This window comes from Sitophilus oryzae, unplaced genomic scaffold (genome assembly GCF_002938485.1).
Source record: "Sitophilus oryzae breed Bouriz unplaced genomic scaffold, Soryzae_2.0 scaffold_1184_pilon_pilon, whole genome shotgun sequence".
NCBI lineage: Eukaryota > Metazoa > Arthropoda > Insecta > Coleoptera > Curculionidae > Sitophilus > Sitophilus oryzae.
The window spans coordinates 2,821,074-2,842,251 of record NW_022145820.1 but is presented as its reverse complement, the minus strand read 5'-3'; the positions used below and the strand labels follow the sequence as shown (position 1 = coordinate 2,842,251).

The window sequence follows — 21,178 nt, the reverse complement described above, 5'->3', positions numbered from 1 at the left end:
TATTTTTAATCATATCTGAATTTTTTCAAATGGAACGAAGGTGGCTTATTATCATATTTGGAAAAAGCATTTTTTTACGAATAATTTGATATCACGCACTTGGTATTTCGAGTCAAATTTTCGTTTGACTCGAAATACTGCATTGTTGCTGCATGCTGAATGCAGCAACAATGCAGTTATGTTATTTTCTATCGAATAAAACAAAAAAATACCGAGGGAACCATTTAAAAATCAAAAGTTCTAGTCATTTCAGGTGAAACAGCAAGTGACCGAAAACAATTGAATACGTCAATCAATTCTAATATTCATAATTATTAATTCTAAGGTCATATACTAGCATACCAAGTCTCGTTTTTTTATCTGAAAAAATAAAAAAGTTATAGGGGGTGAGCCACTTTTGAGACGCACCCGGTATATTATTGAGATCCAATAAACAGGGTGTCAAAAAATAGAGCATCTAACTTCGGTGGTTGATTATACAGATAAAAATACAACAAAAAGTTCGTATAAACCATAGATTTAAAATGTATGAACATATGCCCTAAAATGCTTCCCAAAGAAGTTATAGCCCTTGAAAAGTCAAATAAAAATAATATATTTTGTTTATTTTTAAGAATATTAATAAACCATTTTTCTTGAAATTTGGTATTCTGGCAGTTTCTGTCTGATTCTTAGTTTTTGACACTCCGTATAAAAGAAACAAAGATTAAACTAGTTAAAATAAAAATTACCTCGAAAATTACAAACAGACAGTCAGAGGCTTGATTTTTGTTGTATTACTAGGACAATAAAAAATATTGAAATTAATGTGGATTCTTGTGGATTGAATTTTTGTGGATTCGTTGGGCTTTTAGGAATTTATTTTATGTTATTACTCGAATTGATCATTTGTAATGGTGATGATAAGCAAAGCAAGAATTTTCATTAACATGCAAACTGGATAACATTTTCTCACATTTATGTCAGCATGAGAAAAAACAATATGACGATATTATTATATAACTTGGTAATATTTGAGGGGTAGTTTCATCTCGTTGGAATTTGACTTCCGAAAAATCCGTTTGGCAAAAATAAGCTTTTTACGTCAAGCAGTTTAAGCAGTATCGTGATTAAGAAATTACCCAATTTTTTGGAACACCCTGTATGATTTTTAAAAAAAATTCAAAATATGTAAAAAAACCAAATAAATTATGCTTGTCCAAGCGTTTTCCCGAAAGACTAACCGTTTTTAAATAACAAATATTGTAATATTTGAGGGGCGTTTTCACCCTCTTGGAATTTGAGATTCGAGAAACCCCTCCTTATCGAACCTCTACACCCCACAGTCAATCCATTTGCCAAAAATCAGCTTTAAACGTCAAGCAGTTTAAGCAGAATCGTGATTACTCAATGGTCATATTTTATGAAACACCCTGTATCAAATTTATAAAAAATGTTAAAATATGTAAAACAACAAAATCAAATATACGTGTTTAAGAGTTTTTCCGAAAAACTCACCGGTTTTTAAATAAAAAATATTTTTATATTTGATGGATAGTTTCACCTCCTTAGAATTCGAGTTTCGAAAAATCCCTTCTTATCGAACCTCCACACCCTAAAATCAATCTGTTTTCCAAAAATCAGCTTTTTACGTCAAGCGCTTTAAGCAGGATCGTGATTAATCAATGACCAGATTTTTCAAAACACCCTGTATACATTTTTAAAAAATATTAAAATATGTAAAAAAACAAAATAAAATATACGTGTTTAAGCGTTTTTTTCGGAAACTTGACCGTTTTTTAAATAAAAAATATTGTAATATTTGAGGGGCGGTTTCACCCTCTTGGAACTGGAATTTCGAAAAATCCCTTCTTATCGAACCTCTACACCCTAGAATCAACCTGTATGCCAAAATTGAGCTTCTTACGTTGAGTGGTTTGAGCAGGATCGTGATTAATCAGTATGTCAGTCACTTAAGGATTTTATATATTCTGTTTTTTGTTTGGGTGAATGCCTGTTGGACCATAACGGTATTATTTATTAAATATTTAAAATAGTTTGTATAAATATTTAAAAAAATATATTTTATATATTTTTTAATAAATTTTTGAATATTCTATAAAAATTTAATTACCAAGCATATTATAACTGAAAATTGATAGAATCGAAAGAAAAATAAATGGTTAATTTGATAGAACATGAAACAAGGTTTGAAAAAAATAAATATGTTTACTTATTTCGTATTTTTATTTGAAAAGACGAATAATTAAATAAAATAAAAGTATTTACAAAATTTGGCAAAACGTTTTTATATAACTTCATCATGAAAAACTTTCAGTAACTCACATTTTTCATTAGCAAAGAAATTTTATTAATTAATTTCAAACGTTTAATATCCAAACAAATTCCCAAAGTTTATTTCTAATTTACGGTTTCTTTTTGAAAGTCGGCGAAAATATATTTTCGCAAAAAAATATATTAAACCCAAAACAAAATGTAAAATACCTGAAATAATTTAGAAGATTAAAACATTAATTATCAGCCTTAATTACCTTAAATGAGGGATTTTTCGAATATTGAAAGTGATGAATCGTTTTTCGTGAGAGGAAAATACAATATTAATTTAGGTCGGGGGATATAAATCCTTAAGAAGAGAGGTAACTTTAGAATTTAAAGCTTATTAAAAAATTAAAATTCCTTTAATGGCATTCTCGAATTTTAATTTCGGAAAATGGAATAATGTTTGACCTTTCTTGCATATTAAGGTGATAGGGTTCTATTAATTATGGATATAATACAGAGTAATATACCGTATGATCTAATAAAAATATTGTGAAAGACGACTGGGGAATGACAATCGATGATAATTTTGGCGAGATCAACCTCTAGACGTCATTTACTAAAAACTTGTCAAAAAGTAACACTAATTCAGCATCAAAAGACCATACAGCAGGGACAGGGATAGGAGTATTTAGGCCGAAAACGAAATACTCCGAACCAATGGGCACCTACTTCAGAATCTACGCTATCGAAAGATGCGTACAATTTATCTCAGATAGAAACTATCGAAAACAGGAAATAACCATCTTATCTGATAGTCAAGCAGCTCTAAAAGAGATCAACTCAGTAACCATCAATTCTAAGTTGGTCAAAGAATGCTTAGAGAAGCTGGACAAATTAGGCAAATAAAATAAAGTCCTCCTTCCCTGGGTGTCGGCTCACCAATGGATAGAAAGCAATGAAAAAGCAAACGATCTAGCTATAAACAGAGCGAACACTCCACTAACTGGACAAACCAGAACCGTTCTACTTTCCAAGTGGAAACTAATTTAAAACGGAACTCAAGAACCTGGAAAAATCCATCTGTAAAGCGGACCCGCAGTGCAAGCAAGTTACCTGAAGGGTAGTGGGTATCGAGGCGCCAAAGCGACCCTCCATGTAACCCGCGAGGTATGTTTCCTTAACATGCGATTTTAACCAAACCAGCCGCAGTGCAATCCCCCATCAACTTAAGCCACAAAGCAACTCGCCAAGCGAGCCACTTGTGGATCAGTCGTGTTCGATATTTTCAGCCAGGCGTAAAGTAGTTTTGATTTAAAAATGGAAGAAAAATTGTAATGCACAAGCGTCCTTCGGCAGAAATTGCTTCTCTGAAGTTTGTAGACGTCCTTTCTAATTTGTCTTGAACTTGAAGGTATAGAATGTTTAACATCAATATTCATAGAATTTTACAGATAATAATTTAAGTATGTAATAAAAAAATGGGGCACCTGTTTAAAATAAGAAAGTTGCCGCCATGTTGAAAATATTTTTAATCGATAGATCCGTTGTGAAACAATGATGTTCAAAAATCTCCGATCTAGATATTATAGTTTTCTAGAAACTTCTAATGTACGCTCAGCCTGGGACACCCTGTATACTGGACATATTTAAATAACAAAGACGCCACAAAATTGGCGTCTAAACAATATCCTGAACCTACCTTGTATAATGCAAGCATCACTTCATCTGCTTAAATTAAAAATTAAATTTATATGAAAACTCCAAAGATATTTCGAATCTTTGGAAAACTCAATCTTTCAGATCAAATTAATTCTTTCAACGAACACCAAATTGTGAGGTACTTTAATATATTACCTACTAACTTCCACTATTTCCCTAGAGAGTTATCAATTTAAAATTCAGAATTATGGAGATACTTCCGAATAAATTCAGACATTTACAAATCATATTTGTTTATGTACTTCCCTACGTACGTGTTCTATGTTAATCAGTTCAATTTCAACCCTAGGAGCGTCGTAATGACAAATTTCTAGCACGGCGCAAGAAAAAAAAACACTACAATTTCGGTTTGAAATGTGTCCTGGATACTGAGGAGAATTTATATCGCTAGGGCCCGCCCAAATTGCAAATTAGGGTCCCCAACAACGATGTTGTTACCCGGCTCTCACAGAAACGCCACTCATTCTCTATGAGCAAAAACTTACGATAGTAGAGTTAACGTTAATGGAAATTATTTATTCAGGAAAATAAGTAAAGTTGGGGTATTGTAAAAAACTTTCATTCTAGAAAATACCCCGTATAGACTTCTAATAAGAAATAAGATAGAAAAGATTATTTCATTCAAAAAAACAAACAGAATACTAAGTGTATTAATATCTAGTAATTAAGATATCAATGAGAGTGACTAAGAAACGACGCCTCAGTGAATTCATGGTAGGCTTTGGAAAAAATTGCTTTTAAAGAGATAGTTTAAACTCAAAATATTATTATATCAAAAATTTGATAGTCTCAGCAGCGTTTTTTATCTATTGATTGCTTTTCTAAAAATGCCTTGTGATTTAATAATCTTTGACGTTTATACTATTACGTCAAAAGCATCTTTTATCCAAAGGTCATCATGACTTCACTGAAGCGTCGTTTCTTATTCACTGTCATTGATATCTTAATTATTAGATATTAATACATCTGGTATTATCGTATTCTGGTATATTATCGATTTTAAAATGAAACTAATCGTTTCTATCTTATTTTTTATTAGAATGGTCATAATCAAGAGGGCTACTGTAACAGTGTTAAAAGAATAAGGTAATTAAGGGCTTATTTTTTCGTATTTATTATAATTTTGCTACTATCTTCGGTTCGAAAGAGGATATCAAGATGCGGGTTTCGCTGACTTTTTAAACTTTTATTACTCTTTACTATCAGCTAAAATTATATATACTATCGCATTTAATGTTTTTGAAAAAAACGCGCAATTTTTGTTAAATTGTAAGACAGCGCCCCCTAGCGTCTACATTCAACAGCTTATTATTATTATGTATACGCTATAATATAGAGTAAGAAACGCTCTTTTAAGCGAGCCCCCGCTTGTTAGATTCCGTTTTCCTGTCCGGAATTATTAATGTTTAAATAAAAACATATCTAACCTTCCCCCACCACTTTATTTTGGCAGATAGGGGAAAATGGTTCTCACAAAAAATATGCAAATTTTACTGAATATTATGAATCTATTATTTATAGTATCCGTTATCTAGGCAAAATTGTGTAAAAACTTCTTTTTCTTATTTTTAATAGCCGTTGCGCCCTCTAGCGGCTACTCTACAAACTTGAAAATAATTTTCAGCAATTTATCATGCCCTCTTTAGTTATAAGTATTTTTTTCCGCAAGCTCTACGACTAATACTTTCCGAGATACAGCCGAGAGCTATTCTGAGTGGGGTACCCTGTATATGTTACGGTTAAGGTCCGATGTCCGGTTAATATCGACATTACCCCGGTTAATCTCGAGAATAACACACAACAAAACAACCAAAAACATAACCTAACCCAAACATTAACGTGTTAATGTCGACATTAACCGGACATCGGACTTTAACCGTAACATACATATATATTTAAAATCCTATTAATAATCTGCCGATCTTAGTGATTTTTTTCGTGTTTTTTCTGTTCATATTTTTTATAAGCCCGCTTTTTAGCAGCGACAGCAGCTTACGCCAAAAGTTGGCAAACATTGGCGTCGCAGAGCTTTTCAGCTTTTTCACTGGCGGTTTTCATTAGGGCAGGCGATGGGCCGTGAGCGGAAGGTCAATACACGATATGAAAATTTGTTTAACGAATGGGAAAGCGCGTGGAAAAACCCGGTTTTCAATCTAAAACGGCGACACAAAATGTCAGTTTCAATTTTAGTCTTCGGTGGTATTTTTAGACGTTCAAAATTTGACTGAATTCTTATTATCTTTATGGATAAAATTAGAATGGCATTTATTAATGTATTTTGAGCCTTTGATAAATACCGGACTGATCATTTGGCTAATTTATACTTAAATATGTTGGTTAGAATCTATATTTATAAGATATAGTCCAGAAGACACTGAATATTTTCTTGAATGCTATTCTAATCAAATTTCGTATACAGGATGGCCCATCGAAAACGTTCCGCAAGGCATAACGGCCAGGGTAATTTTTTTTTCAGAAAATTCAAAGACACGTCAATTTTGATTGTGAGGGGGAGAACTTTTGCCCCAAAATGATTGCAAAATCTTCAACCCTCTAAGCGGGGGTGTCATCCCCAACTTTTTCAAATGGGAAGGGGGGTCAAGTGGTACCGCAATGAAAAGGGCTTTTTATTCTCTATACTTTCCCGCTTCGTTTTTGAAAATCGGTCGAGTCATTGAGAAAATATGAAGGATTGAAATTTGAAAAGTTTATTTAAACATTTATCAGAGTAAATGATAAGGATAAATTCATTCGACCAATTTGCGGTTTTTTTTTATTATTTCTAGATGTTTACGCATTTTTTCACTTGCCGCAAGGTTGAACGATCAGGTGCGGCAGTTGCTAGATAGCTGTTCTGTGACTTGTGCGCGTTGAAGTCTTCTCAAAAATAAAGCGGGCAAGTATAGAGAATAAAAAGCCCTTTTCATTGCAGTACCAATTGACCCCCCTTCCCATTTGAAAAAAGTTGGGGGATGACACCCCCGCTTAGAGGGTTGAAGATTTTGCAATCATTTTTGGGGCAAAAGTTGTCCCCCTCACAAACAAAGCGGAACGTTTTCGATGGGCCACCCTGTATATGTAGGGTCGTTTTCCCGATGGATTGAGGTGGAAAATGCTTAGAAAAAAAACGGGAAAATAAAAAAAAACCGGGAAAATAAAAGCAACAATTTGTAATTTTTCCATTTGTCAAGACACTGCCAGACTCAGTTGCCAATTTCGTAAATCGGCCAGACTTGCTTTTGATTATAGTTTATGATAATTACATGAGATCTCATGTAAAGACTGTAATCAGAAAAATGTTGGTAAACTAGAAGATAATTACAATATTAACTATATTTAAAGAACATATTTATGGTTCATATAAGATATGATAGACCGGATAAGTCTTGCGTTGCTCAACATATTATTGGTAAAGGTTTGGTTTGGTAAAGATACTCATATAAATTTAATTAAACAAGTCTCAAATTACAGGCATTAGATGCATATGAGAGTGTCAAAATTAATTGTAATTAATTGTCATGCTCAATATTTCGCCACACCCAATCAATGTCAACTGAGCGTCTTTTAATTATTAAAATGCCCAATTTGTATATATTTGTTTAGTTTTAATCATCTGCTGATGATGCTCACATAGCGAAACGCGCGTCTAGTGCAAAAATGTAAAGTGTTTTGGTGTATTGTGGTGAATTAGTGTTTTATTTTGCTATTTGTAACACCAAAGGTGCAACTCAATTAATTGTAATATTTCATATTCACCCACAAATAAAAATATATTTTTACGATCTTTTTGATCCTCACTATTTGGAGTAGTTCTTTGAATGTTGATATTTTTATTTAATCTCTAGAGTAGATATAAATTTAGATAAATTCAATTTTGCTTAACAAATTCATAATGTTAAATAAAACTGAACTGAAATATGTTAAATAAAATGGAAAGAACGATTATTTTCATACTTATTTGGCCGACGAAAATAATATATATTAAATATTTATTAAAATCTGATGTACTCAGTCACTGAACAAAAATTTAATAATAGCTATCAGTGATTTCGCGAATTTATATTGAAGTACGGTTGTTGAAATATTTTAATACATTTTAGCACAAAAATAAAATAACATTAATAAAATTGGTTTTGTTATTATTAAATTTAATATATTAAATATTTTGTTTTTAATTTATTCTTTGGACACAGTACAAATGTAATCATAATTTGCAATATATCCTTAGAACTACGATCCGAACAGAAATAGTTACCGTATTTTCAGCTTTGGATGGTTTTAATTAGTACGTTGACGTCAAAATTTCAACGTAAAATGTTCATTATGAGGATGTAATGTTTGTTTTTATTCGCCAATTGAATAGCTCGCTTTTTTAATTGTTCGCAATTTTTGTTCGTGCTCTAGTTTTGGTTCTTTTATTCAGACTAATAATTTAAAACACCAGAGTGCTTGACGTCTGTTTAACATATTGTAACATGACTTTTTTGTTTTAAAAATGAAATATTGTTTTTTATAAATTTGCATGTGGAAAAACTACTGTACCGGGTGTTTTTCAAAAGTGGCCCCAAAACAAAATTTGGTATATTAGTATATGAAATCAGTCGGGATTTAAGGACGTATTCAGATAGTTTCGGTCTCTTCATGTTTCACTGAATATGACTACATAAATAATTAATAATACTATTTGACGAAATAATCAAACAAGTGCGCCATTTAAATGGACACAAAATGGGAGATTGCAATATGATAATATTAATTAATTCTATGTTATGCCGACGACGCACGCTGTGCTATTCGCAGAAAATGAAGACGACCTCCAAAGACTAGTATATCGTTTTATTCTAGTGGCAAAATCTTATAACATGATAATCTCTGCATCCAAAACAAAGAGCTTGACGACATCAAAAATACCTCTCAGATGCAAGATTGTCGTGGATAACATAATAATACAGCAATAAATGAAATTTAAATATTTCAGTATAGAGCTATCCGGTTATGGCGATATCGAAACAGAGGTAAGACAACAAACAACAAAAGCTGGATGTCTGAACGACACCATATGGAAAAATAAATACATAGGTGTCGAGGTCAAGTCAAGAATATACAAGGCCATACTGACCTACACAGCAGAAACCAGACCGGATAGAGCAAAAACAAAAAGATTCTTGGAAACAGGCGAGATGAAAATCATCCACAAAATCACAGGTAAAACGCTGCTAGATAGAGAACGAAGAGACAACATAAGGCAAACATGCAAGGTGGATAGCATTAATGAATGGGTATTGAGCAGAAGACGCGAATGGAATGAACATATAAGCCGAATGGATGAGGGAAGAATAGTAAGGTCAGCTCACAAATCACCACTGGGAAGAAGAAGTACGGGAAGGCCAAGAAAAAGATGGTCTGATAACTTTACCATCGAATGAAACTGTAGGCATGATGTGAAAAATGAACAGGCAATCTGCCTAATATAGAGTAGGAAGAAGAAGAAGAAGACGTTTTTTACTTTATACGTCAACCTTTGACATTTTGATTGATAAAAATCGAATTTTTAAATTTCAATCTAGAGTGCCATGGCTGTGTTAAAACCATTAATTTTTAATTGGGGAGCTTTGGAAAAATAGATTAGATCGTAAAATACATGAAAATAATAATTGAATACGTCAATCAATCCTTATTCAATGTCATAGCATTGGCCTAGCTACGTCGAAACACCGGTTCCCATTAGAACACCGAAGTTAAGCGACGTAAGGCGATACTAGTGGATGGACGGGTGACCGGTTCGAAACTCTGTATCGTGCTGTTGTCCAAAAAAAAGGCAAAAGTGTAAAATCTATTGACACACACTGCTCATTCACGCCGGTTTGAGGCCGGATGAGATCAGATATCTCGTGAGTAAGAGTCGATTTAGACACTTTCCAAGTCGGTAGGCCATTGACCATGATATGGCCGAGGACCGCGGTTCGAATTCCGCGTAAACAAAGTAGGCCCCGTCCAGGTTAGCCCTGGCAGCAAAAAGGAGACGCTAACTGAAATCTTTACTTTTAATGTCATATACTAACATACATATTTTCAACTTTTTTCGAGGTCTGCACAAACCAAACTAGTAAGTTATTTCTTGGATCAAAATGAAAAGCATACCAGGCTAGTTCCACAACTAAACTACAGATTTATATGAATATTTATTGAAAAAATCAATTGAAATACGTATAAGAATTATTACTTTACTTTGCTACTGTAAATGTGTAATTGTGTCTCATAGATTAATAAATTATGGCAAATCTAATAACTGATTTAAATTTATCTAATTTATTATAGTTATTGACATCCAAAAACACACTGCAATATATTCCTGGATATAGTGTTCGAGAATATATTCCGCTGATGTATGTGCAACACATAAACGTTGCTTTAGAACATTCCATCCTTGATAAATGCCAACTTCTCGAGGTCAACTTTAGAATAATGGCGGAACAAAGTGCATAATCTTGCCTGGAATAAACTTGGAAATTTGAGCGGTTCCCGGATTTAACCCGTAATAAACTGGAACTAGGTGTGGCACGGTGTTAAGGGATTTAATTAAGATTAGTCCGGAGCAATATTACGAACTTAGGGGCTAAGTTTCTAAGGAATGTTTTTTGCAACCAAAAAGAAAATGAGATTATTCATCATTTAAATTAAAATTTAGCATTGATCTTTTGCATAGTAAATTGTATAATAAAAATTGTATATCTGGAAAACAGCTGGGTATTTTGCTAGATAAATACCAAATTAAAAATATTTATTTTTGACCCTATTTTTGACCAAATATCTCGAGAACCATTACTCGTAGCGATTTTTACCAAGAGATCTTTTTTACGTAAAAAACGTCGTAAATGTATATTTTTTACTCAGTAGTTAGTAGTTTTATACAGGTTCGGACGAAAATGAATTACTCTTCAAACAAGTTAAAAAATATGTAGGTGGCGCCCTCTACAAGTAGATGTCATAGTGACATCAAAATCAAATTTATCATGTCAAAAAACTCACAGACACCATTTTTCATCCATTTATTGACGCATCCATTTTTTGACGGAAAAATTGAAAATAAACATGAAACTTCTACACCCTTCCGAAGTTTCCGGAATACTGTTCGGACCACCCCGTATAATTATAATCAATATTATACAGTAATTAAATTTGATATATAAAATTTCAACGTATCTTATTAAATCGAATTTATTTAGAAACAAAATATGCATTACAATTTCATCTTCCGAAGCAACAATAACTTACGTTTTCACTAATGCAAGAAGGATCCAGTTAATATCAAGAATTCCGCTCAAATATCGTTCCACGAACAAGAATTTCACAAAATATACACCGAGATGCGCAGGGAATAATGAAATATGCTTCAAATAAGGCTTGATTTCGTCAGATAATATTCACTGATGAATGTGAAACATTTAAACTTTGCGATATAATGTTCCGGCGGCGGCGACGGTATACGACCACATCGCTTACAGAAAGTTGGAATAATAGCCGAGCGGAATGTATAAACGTGCTTCGAACGGACTGGGAAAATTGAGTTACTTCTGCATTTTACCACAAATATGCTGGATCTAGGTGCAATGCGGTATTATAGGATTTAATTTACTATAGTTTTACAATTATTTTGTATGAGAAAATGTACTGAGAGCAAATCTAAACATATTATTAATCTTGATATCAGTATCAGGGTGCTACAAATTCGAGGTACGAGCATTGGTATCTCGGAAACCGTAATAGATACTAAGATGGTTAAATTGGGGCAAAGTTTCTCCTTGGGATGTTCACCAAAATGCAATCAAAAAAACTTTAAAAATTTCAAGGATTGCCGAGTTTTTTGGAAAAATCGTTTTTTTTTTAAATCAATTTTATTTTTTCCTGTCGTTACTTTTTAGAAAATCAAAAAACTAATTGAACATTCTCATAGCCACTTTATTAGGGCTATCTGATAGTATTTTTAGATTTTCTAATTAACTGATAATTTGTGAGATACACAAGCCAACTTAATTTTTTTAAATACGAACCTGCATTTTTTATTTGTAGTTTTGAAAGAACTCGGTTTTTTGAATACAATGATATGCCACACTTGATACTTTTTTTTGTTGTGGGTACTTTGACAATAACAAAACTATTTAATTATTATTTAAAATAATTTCAAGTCCCACGCTGGTTTTTTAAATTATTTAATCTGATTATATTCATCGCAACAATATTGTTCAGCGCTGATTAACATTGAATAAGAAAAATCGAGCGATTTTGAATCGTCGTTTAAATGTGATTTATATTTTGATTTACAGAATCTTTTAGTTTCATATAAACGTACATTTATTAACTTTCACAAACGAAACCCTACTTTAACATAATTGGTGTATTAAGCTGATAGAACGAAAAATTGCCGGACGGTTTCCGAAAACCACAGCAAGATATATCGAGACGTCTTACAGAATTATATTTTTATCGGCAATATATCTTATATCTACTTGAATTATGGACCAACATTTTGATACATAAATTATAAATATTGCGTTTGGAGTTGGATAGGTTTATATGGAAAATCATACAAAGTATACTTAAGAAGATTACAATAGAAAATACAGTCATGTTTGAAATATCATCTGTTCTATTTCCATGGAATTATATATATTTTCCAAAAATGTTTGTTTTTATAAATATAATGTTTTTATATTTGTTTAAAAGTAAAAAGGACTTAATAGAATATAATAGATACACAAGTATCACATATTTTAATGATTAATATAAAATTATAATTAAGAATTTACAGTCATATCCTGTTATATTATGATCTGTTAATAAAGAGTTCTTTTTTATGAAAGTAATTATTGGTCTTTAATCAGATAATTTTAATTTAAATGAATTATATCACTGATATAACTATATCAATTAGTATAGATTCGATCTTTTTAGTGTAATTTTATTTATTTTTTTCGTCATTAGTAATATAAAGGGATAAAAATATTTTTTATCCTTTATATTATATTTTTAGGTATAGTATATTTCGACCCCAGAAACACGTCTATGAGGTCTTTTTCACGATTTTATTTTTAAATTTGAAATTTTTTGAAAACATTTTTGGGATTTTTTTAATATTAGTTAAAAAACATAATATATTTTTATAATATGGAAACATAGGTGTAGTAGATTAAATTTAGAAGAAAGGAAACCCAGAAAAGATCGAGCGGTTCTGGAAATGTCAGCGAAATTTTTTTTGAAATTTTCAAAATATCTCATTTATTTTGGACTTATTTGAGAAACAGTAAAGAGAGAGTCTTATACAAATCTACCAGCCCTAAAAATATTTGCACTTATTTAAGACTTGCCCTGTATAACAAAGATTATTTCTAAACGTATTTTAATCTAAAGAAAGCATCAATTCTTCTCAAAGAGACCTGGTTTAAATTAAAAAGAAGAAGAAAGAAAACCGAGACTTTGAGTCTTCTTTCTTCTTCTTTTTAATTTATTTTTATCTGTATTTGAATGTAATTAGCGAGAAGAGAAAACAAAGAAAGTAATTTTAAATCAATGGGATAACAGAAAAAATTAAATCAAAAATGTAAAAGAAAAAACAACTTTTAATTAACTAATCAGATTTAATCCGCGTCCATAATTTCCAGTCCACTTTTAAGCGCAAAATTCAATCAGGCATTTTTGCTCCTAACTTGTGTCAACGAACTCCTAAAAATATCCCGAGTTATAAAACAACAAAAAACTGTCTCTTTTATCTGACGGCATTATCCAGCAGCGCATTTTTTGCGCGAAATTGAATTTTATTAGGTCCAAAAGAAAAACAATATTTTTAGGGTTTAGTAACTTTTAATTGGATTTCGAAATTGAAAGAGGGGTAATAGAAAACTCAGTTCGTTTCGATTTTAATTAAGAGAGCCGACGTGTGTTTTAAAAGAAAATGTAGGAAATATGAAGGTAAATTGGAATGGAGCAAACTTTTTTCTCTCTCTAATGAATAAAAACCTCTGCGCTGCCCACGGAGTTTGGTGAACTTTAGCTTGGAGTGGTTTTTTAATTTTGTGCTTTAAATGAATTAGTTTGGGATATTTTTGGATTCGAGAAAATTTCCCTTTTTTAAGTGTATAACATTAGTAGGACAAGTTTGAGCATAGTAGGACAGTTAAATTTAGATACTCGCGCATTAATAGAGTGGTTCCAACATGACTTTAATTATGACACAATTTAAGCGTATTTTGTGTTTTTAAGGATGTTATATGTTTTGAGTGTTACATTGTTTTCCTATCCTCCTTATTTTTTCCTAGATGCCTCGTATGTATGGAATTGTAAGTTGTATATATTGTGTACTGGTTTGGCTTGGTTTGGTCAATAAAAGATAGTGGATAGTCGTTTTTGTCAGCGCAAGTAGCGAAATACCCATCTACTCTTGTTATTTTACAATGTCAAAATGACAGATCCATCTGTAGTACGTACTGCGTACTACTTCGTGATATTAACAGAGCGAATAATAGTTATTAGGTTACCAGGTCTTTTTCTATTATCTGATTTATACTACTACTCTTCGATGGGAATAACTATTAATGCGGTTGTGTCTGGGGTGCCGTCATCCGAACAAATTTCCATTAATCCCCAATCAACATCGTTCGGAAGTTGTCAAAATTACAGTGGCAACCCCTAAATCAATTACACGTTAAATTTAGAAAGGGTAGGTTCGGAGCTCTTGTGTCTGTGAAAGCTCTAAGTGATACTATTAAAATTAATTGAAATCATTCATCATTTCTTTTTAATTCTATACATTATTCAATGCCAATATGCACCAAATGTTAACAAATATACGACATATATAGTATAATACCTACAGCAATATTGCAGTGACATAATTTTGTGATATGTATATGCGCGCATAATTTGAATATATATCTATATATTATAAATTATATAATGGAAAATAAATTTCTTGCAGTTTTAGGTATATAATAAAATTATATAGAGTTTCTTGCCTTGAAGTGCTAATATAGAAATTAATTCCACGCTGTGTTCGTCATAATGTGGATCAACCTGCTCTCACTACCGGTTTCGGGGCCTACCCCATCATCAAGGTGAGCTTGGGTATTTCCACAAAACGACGAGCACAGCGCAGAGTATATATACACGGCTTGTCGTAAAGTAGCGGTAAGACTACTTACTATCGATAGTTGTGCTTCGGTGGTACGAAAATACTACTATTGCACACAGGCCGCTATCTCGCGATGCGGACTTAATATCTTACCGCTACTTTACGACAAGTCGTATTTATATACTCTGCGCTGTGCTCTTCGTTTTGTGGAAATACCCAAGCTCACCTGATGATGGTGTAGAGCTCCGAAACCGGTAATGAAGCGATTAATCCGACCGAGCTTACAACGTGAAGTCTTCTGCGTAACAGTTCAGAAACTCATATATATTATAAATTATATGTATAGGAATACGCTATAAATTTGGAGATGCATATATTTTTATTTAACGAAAAGTTGTCATAAACCTGTATTTCATTGTCAGATGAACACAATCTGTATTTCATCCTGCAGTAACAAAAAGCTAAATATATTCTAATAAAATGTTTCATTTTGATTTAAAATAAATAAAGAAAATGTTAGTTGGGATACTAGTCCACTTCAATGCAGAACTGAATTTAAAAAAGCTTTATTAAGTAATATTTTACTGTCAAATGAAACGTACCGATTCAGTTTGGGGGTGAAATATTGCAGTAATCGTAACTGGCGTTGTTTTATGTTTCATATTCCAATTTTATAGTATTATTTTATTATCTAATAAATTATAATTATTACTCTTTGTTAATGTATAAGTAAATAGAGTTGATATATTTGTTATTAGTAAAACAGTTGTTAAAGACCTGTTGTTCCTGTCACTTTGATTATTTTAATTTTATGAAGTTGTCATGGTTTTATATTTACAAAAGAGGAATGTGTTAGGCTATAAGTAGTATGGATTATTTATTTTTTAACATTGATGGTCTGATAGATTACTATCGCACTTAAGATTAAGTCTAAAAAAGTCTAGCAATTTTCTTACTCTACAATTTTAAAAACTAAAATAATTTATTATCGAAATAATATAATCTTGTTGGCTAAGACTGAATGATTAGATAATTGTAATTAATCAGTAAATTTTATCTAATTACGTTAACGTTAAAAATATATATAATGAATTATAATTAAGTTAGTTTAGGAACACATGGTAATGCCCTGTGGCTAACTGCGTGGTTTGACTGTGGCTAATAGGGTTCCAGAACCGGGAAATGCCGGTCTCGAAAGTACTGGGATAATATATTCAAATTCCTAGTATTTTCGGGACTCAGTAATAATAATTAAAAAAATTTGTTATACTTATGATGCTTTATAGCGGTCGAAATTAAACTCTTCTAAATAAGTAATGTTACTTCTCTTTTAAAGTTGCTATAATGATTATTAACGATTATTGAAATTTAAATATCATATTTTTATATTTAGTACAACATTATTCTCAAATTTCATTAAACTCAATGTATTAGTTATATTTCATGTTATGTTTTTATAAGGGCATTTGCGTTTTTAATTCAAAAATGTAAGGCTTTTCTCAATTTATTTAATTTGGTTTATGCTGTTTGATGTGAGTTTTAAGTTACTTTTTTGCTTAACTTGCTACATAGTTTTTTCTTCGCTTGGTTCATGTTAATTTTCTGTTGACTGTTTACTTAATAATTTAATATTAGTTTCATAATAAAACTCTTTATATGGATTTTACTTTTAAAGCCATGCCTTTCTTGCCCCCTGATTGACAAACTGCACCGTACTTCATAAAAATTAATTAGTGCTTCTGGCGTTAGTCTTAATTTTTTATATAAAAAAACAGATTAATATATGACAACCAACTGTCGCTCATTTAATAACAATTTGTCCATCACTATTGTCATAAATCTCTACAAAAACACAAATTACTTTAACAACTTGTTAATATTAAACACACTAAAATGCATAAAGGTTCTATTTAAGTTTTCAGATAATATGGTAATTGAGATATTATTCTGTCAATCAAGTTATATCGATAATATATCCCCTACGTTTAATCAATGGCTAGATGGCGATAGTGTCTGCTATTTATCGATAAATATATCAATCACGAATACGTAGCGGAGCCGTCACGACGGCCAACCTAACGAATATAAAAGGGCCCGAGGGATGAAATATGGAAAATTGTTTGTGGAAAGGGTCTGACGATGCAGCCTGCTACCGGAAGAAAGCCTTAGCGTCAAATCGAGGCAATATATCACGAAAATATATATAATAAGCAGGGTTTTTAATATAAAAATGTTTGATAGAAAATATTTAGCAAAATGCAGGTGATGAGGAATGTGTAGTTTAATAGAAAAGGATGGGCATTTTTGAGAGTAACTTTTCAATATTATTTTAATATTATACAGGATGTAGAAATTAAATAATCTTGCAACTATTTCCAGGGCTAGTAGATCCGAGTTTTTCAAATAAGTCCAAGTGCTTATTTCAAAGTTATGTTAGAGTTGTTGACTTTGAAAATAAAAAAATGATTTTTGATAACTATGGATGGGTTTAAATATAAATCCGTCATGCATCGTCTCTTGTTGTTTTTAACCAGTTTTATTGGTTTATTTCAAAAATGACAGAGCGTATTTCAATTTATTGGTTTGACGGAACGACGAACGACAAACGGATACCGATGCGTATATGAACTCGCCTTTAGATTTTGACGCTCGTCAAAGTCTTGCCAAATTATAGGTTATAATTTTGTGTCAACTTTTGTCAAATACCCTGCGTTTTGGAAGATGATGCATTTGATTCGTTACATTCGTTTGTGGTAAAAGTCATCACACGAGTCCCATAACACTAATATAACACCACTAATAAAACACAAATTAAAATAACAGGTATTTACGCAATACTTCCCGAAATAAAATTAATTAAATTCAAAAACTTATCGTTAAAAACCATCAAGAAAAACTAAAAGCGACGTTTTTCTTTGTCAAATGATTTTTTCCCAGACGTCATGGAGATCTGTCAGTCACGGCCAACTTATCAAAATTTCGCAAGCGTCGCGCTTCGCGCAGGGGAAGAAAAGTACTAAAGCCGGTTCCAGACTACTATAAATGTACAGATGCTTGATTTACAATATCAAAATAATTTATTTTTGAGATTAATGTTGTTTAATGCTTTGAATAGCTTTAGATAAATGTTATGTTATCCAAAATGGGAAAATGGGGAAAATTGTTTTATAAATAATATATTTAAGTAATTTTTATATCAAAATATGTGTTAAGGTAAAATCAATAACTAATAATTATAAATTAATTGTGAAAATATTAAAAAGGGAATCAAATACATTATTTTAACACGCCTTATTTCAACTGTTTGAACTTTCTAAATCAAAATATCAACACTTAATTCAAACAAAGCTCACGTACTCATATCTTAACTAATTATAACTCCTCCCGTGTATACCACATGAAATAATCCAGCTACAGATTAAAATCCATTAAATTAATAGCATTTGTATGTAGCAACTTAGTACCAACACCAAGCATCCTTCAAATGGAAATTGTTTCACATTAATTTAAAATGTAGCTGTTGACAGGATTAGTAAAATTTTTCATTTATGTTTAAAAACTGTAAATATTAACAAACTATACTCCAAAGCTTATTTAATGAAATATTGAAATTTATTTAAATGTATTAATGATTTGAGAATTATTGTAATTATAAAATAGGCTTTTCTATAAAATGTATTTATGATCATAGTTTCATCATCCTTTTGATCGTGAATTCATTACACATGCCATTGATTTCGATCTGATATTTGATTCTCTATCTTTTAGACATCCTAAATTTAAATATCACTAGTATTTACCTTCATCTCGTAAAAGGTGCATTCACACGACTCGTCTACTTGGCAAGAATTTTTTATTGGCCTACAGGGTCTGGCGAGAATACGGCGTATATGGTCCTATAATAAATAATTTAGAAATTCTGTATAAATGCCCGACGCACCATGTATACCCTGTATACCAATTACGAATGTTTGTCAAGTACACGAGTCGTGAGAACGCGTCATAAGTTATTTCGCCGGACTCGTGTGCTTGGCAAACATATGTTATTGTTATACAAGTCCAGCATGATACGTCGTGCATCTATAGTTTCTATAATAAACAATTTAGATATTTGTATAAGTGCAAACCTAAAGTATGTATTAGGATGTATTTCAGGAGAATATTGTAACTTCTACATTTAAAAAATGTGTGAGTGGATTGGGATGATTTTTTTAAATGGAATACACCACTTATTTTTGCATTTGTAGCTTCTTTCTGATCACTTTATAATATGGTCTAGGTATCATTAAGATATATGTTTTGATAGTTTCAGAGATATTAATGAATATACAAAAATATATTTTTCAGCCTCTCTTAAAAATACAAAATGTCCTGAAATAAAAACTATACATTACATACTATACGTTACATATTTTAAGTTTGCACTTATACGAAATTTCTCAGTTGTTTATTTTAGGAACTGCAGATACCTGACACACTATTGCGGACCCTGTATATCAATTAAGGCGGATTCTGACAACTCGTGTACTTGTACAAACACTTGGTATTGGGATATACTTCCCATGTGGTGTGAGTGGTTCCTTGTGCAATTACTTGTCACTCAAAATTTAAAAAAAAATGTTGTTTACAAAGATAGTATACTTGCCATGTACGCAAATATTGGCGTACTTGTCAACTACAAACATTTGTTATGGCGCATTTTTCACCACTCGTGTATGACGACAAACATTTGTAATTGGTAGACAGGGTATACGTGGTGCGTCGGACATCATTATCTGCAGAATATATAGCTTTTCACACCACATTCTCGCCAGACCCTGTATGTCAATAAAAATACTTTTAAGTACAGGAGTCGTGTGAATGCGTCTTTATTGGGATATACTTGCCATGTGGTGTGAGTGTGTGTGTCACTATGTCACACACACGCGCGAGCTTCAACGATGTTATTAACAAAGACAGTATACTTGCCAAGTACGAAAATATTGGCGTACTTGCCAAGGATCCGAGTCGTCAAGAATTTTCCAGATGAACAAACCGTCTTGAGGAGCGTCCGCGTGTTTTCAAGATAGCCGTCAGACGAACTCCGTCGGACGCGCCCATGTGAAATTTTTCATATAAACTCATGGTACTTGCTCTAAGTTGGGTACGCTCCGTTGAGTTTTTTCAAGATAGCCGTCGGACGAACCCCGTCGGGCGGAGCATACGCGACCATGTGAAATTGCTCCTAAAAACCCATGGTACTTGCTCGAAGGCGCGGACGCTCCTTCGCGGACGGTCCGCTCCATTTGAAAGCGCTTTTAGTGGCGCTTATGCGGCGCGGCGCGTCGAGTAACAAATGATTGCAGAAGTAAACCGCTTACACGACATGGCAAGTATATACCAATAACAAATGTTTGTACAAATACACAAGTCGTGAGTCCGCCGTTTGTCAAGTATACGAGTCGTCAGAAGGTCTGTTCCCAAAGAATTCCTGACTAGTCAGCGCGTTTCTCATTAGTTAAAATGCATAGAAACCTGATTGTTGTCTGGTTTCTACACGACCAATAAAACGCTGACTATCGAGAGACTTCTTCAGGAGGCTGAAACCCAGAAACTTTACAATAATGTTCGAAAAAGAGGCGCCTTTGAATACACAAATAAAAAACACATACACATTCGTAATATTATACTCTATCACTTGTTTAATTTTAAATATTTAATTTTATTTAAAACCTTTGCTATATAAATAGAAAATCCTTTCAAAATTTACATAGACAATATTGTATGTTGATTCATGCACTCCAATATACCAAGATTGTTATTTAAATTTATTATCTACCTGTACTCGGTGTTTTTATCAGACATAAAAACGTCCAAAGATAACCGTTGGCTCTTATCAGAATGCCTACCTCGTTGTACTATAGTTTTTTAAAATACGTATTACTTTACCATGTGTAAAATATACCTATCGTTTATAAAACTGTAGAGGTAAATATTCAAGTATGAAATAGTAGTGATTTTTGAATGAGATTTATTGTTGTTTTTATGTTGGTTTGTTTTCTTTTTTATTCTCAAAACCTGATGGAATTACCG

At 32.0% G+C, this 21,178-nt stretch overlaps 1 protein-coding gene across 1 annotated transcript; it reads left to right on the top strand.

Annotated features, from left to right (window-relative positions):
- The first annotated feature begins 8,939 nt into the window (after nt 1–8,939).
- Nucleotides 8,940–9,407, top strand: LOC115891558. The gene has a single exon (XM_030912046.1). It carries the CDS (start codon nt 8,940–8,942, stop codon nt 9,405–9,407), a length of 468 nt encoding a protein of 155 aa, XP_030767906.1.
- Nucleotides 9,408–21,178: the final 11,771 nt, after the last annotated feature.

What these genes read in the sequence shown, in the direction of transcription:
- LOC115891558 (XM_030912046.1), top strand. Translation starts at nt 8,940, where the DNA reads ATGAAATTTAAATATTTCAGTATAGAGCTATCCGGTTATGGCGATATC.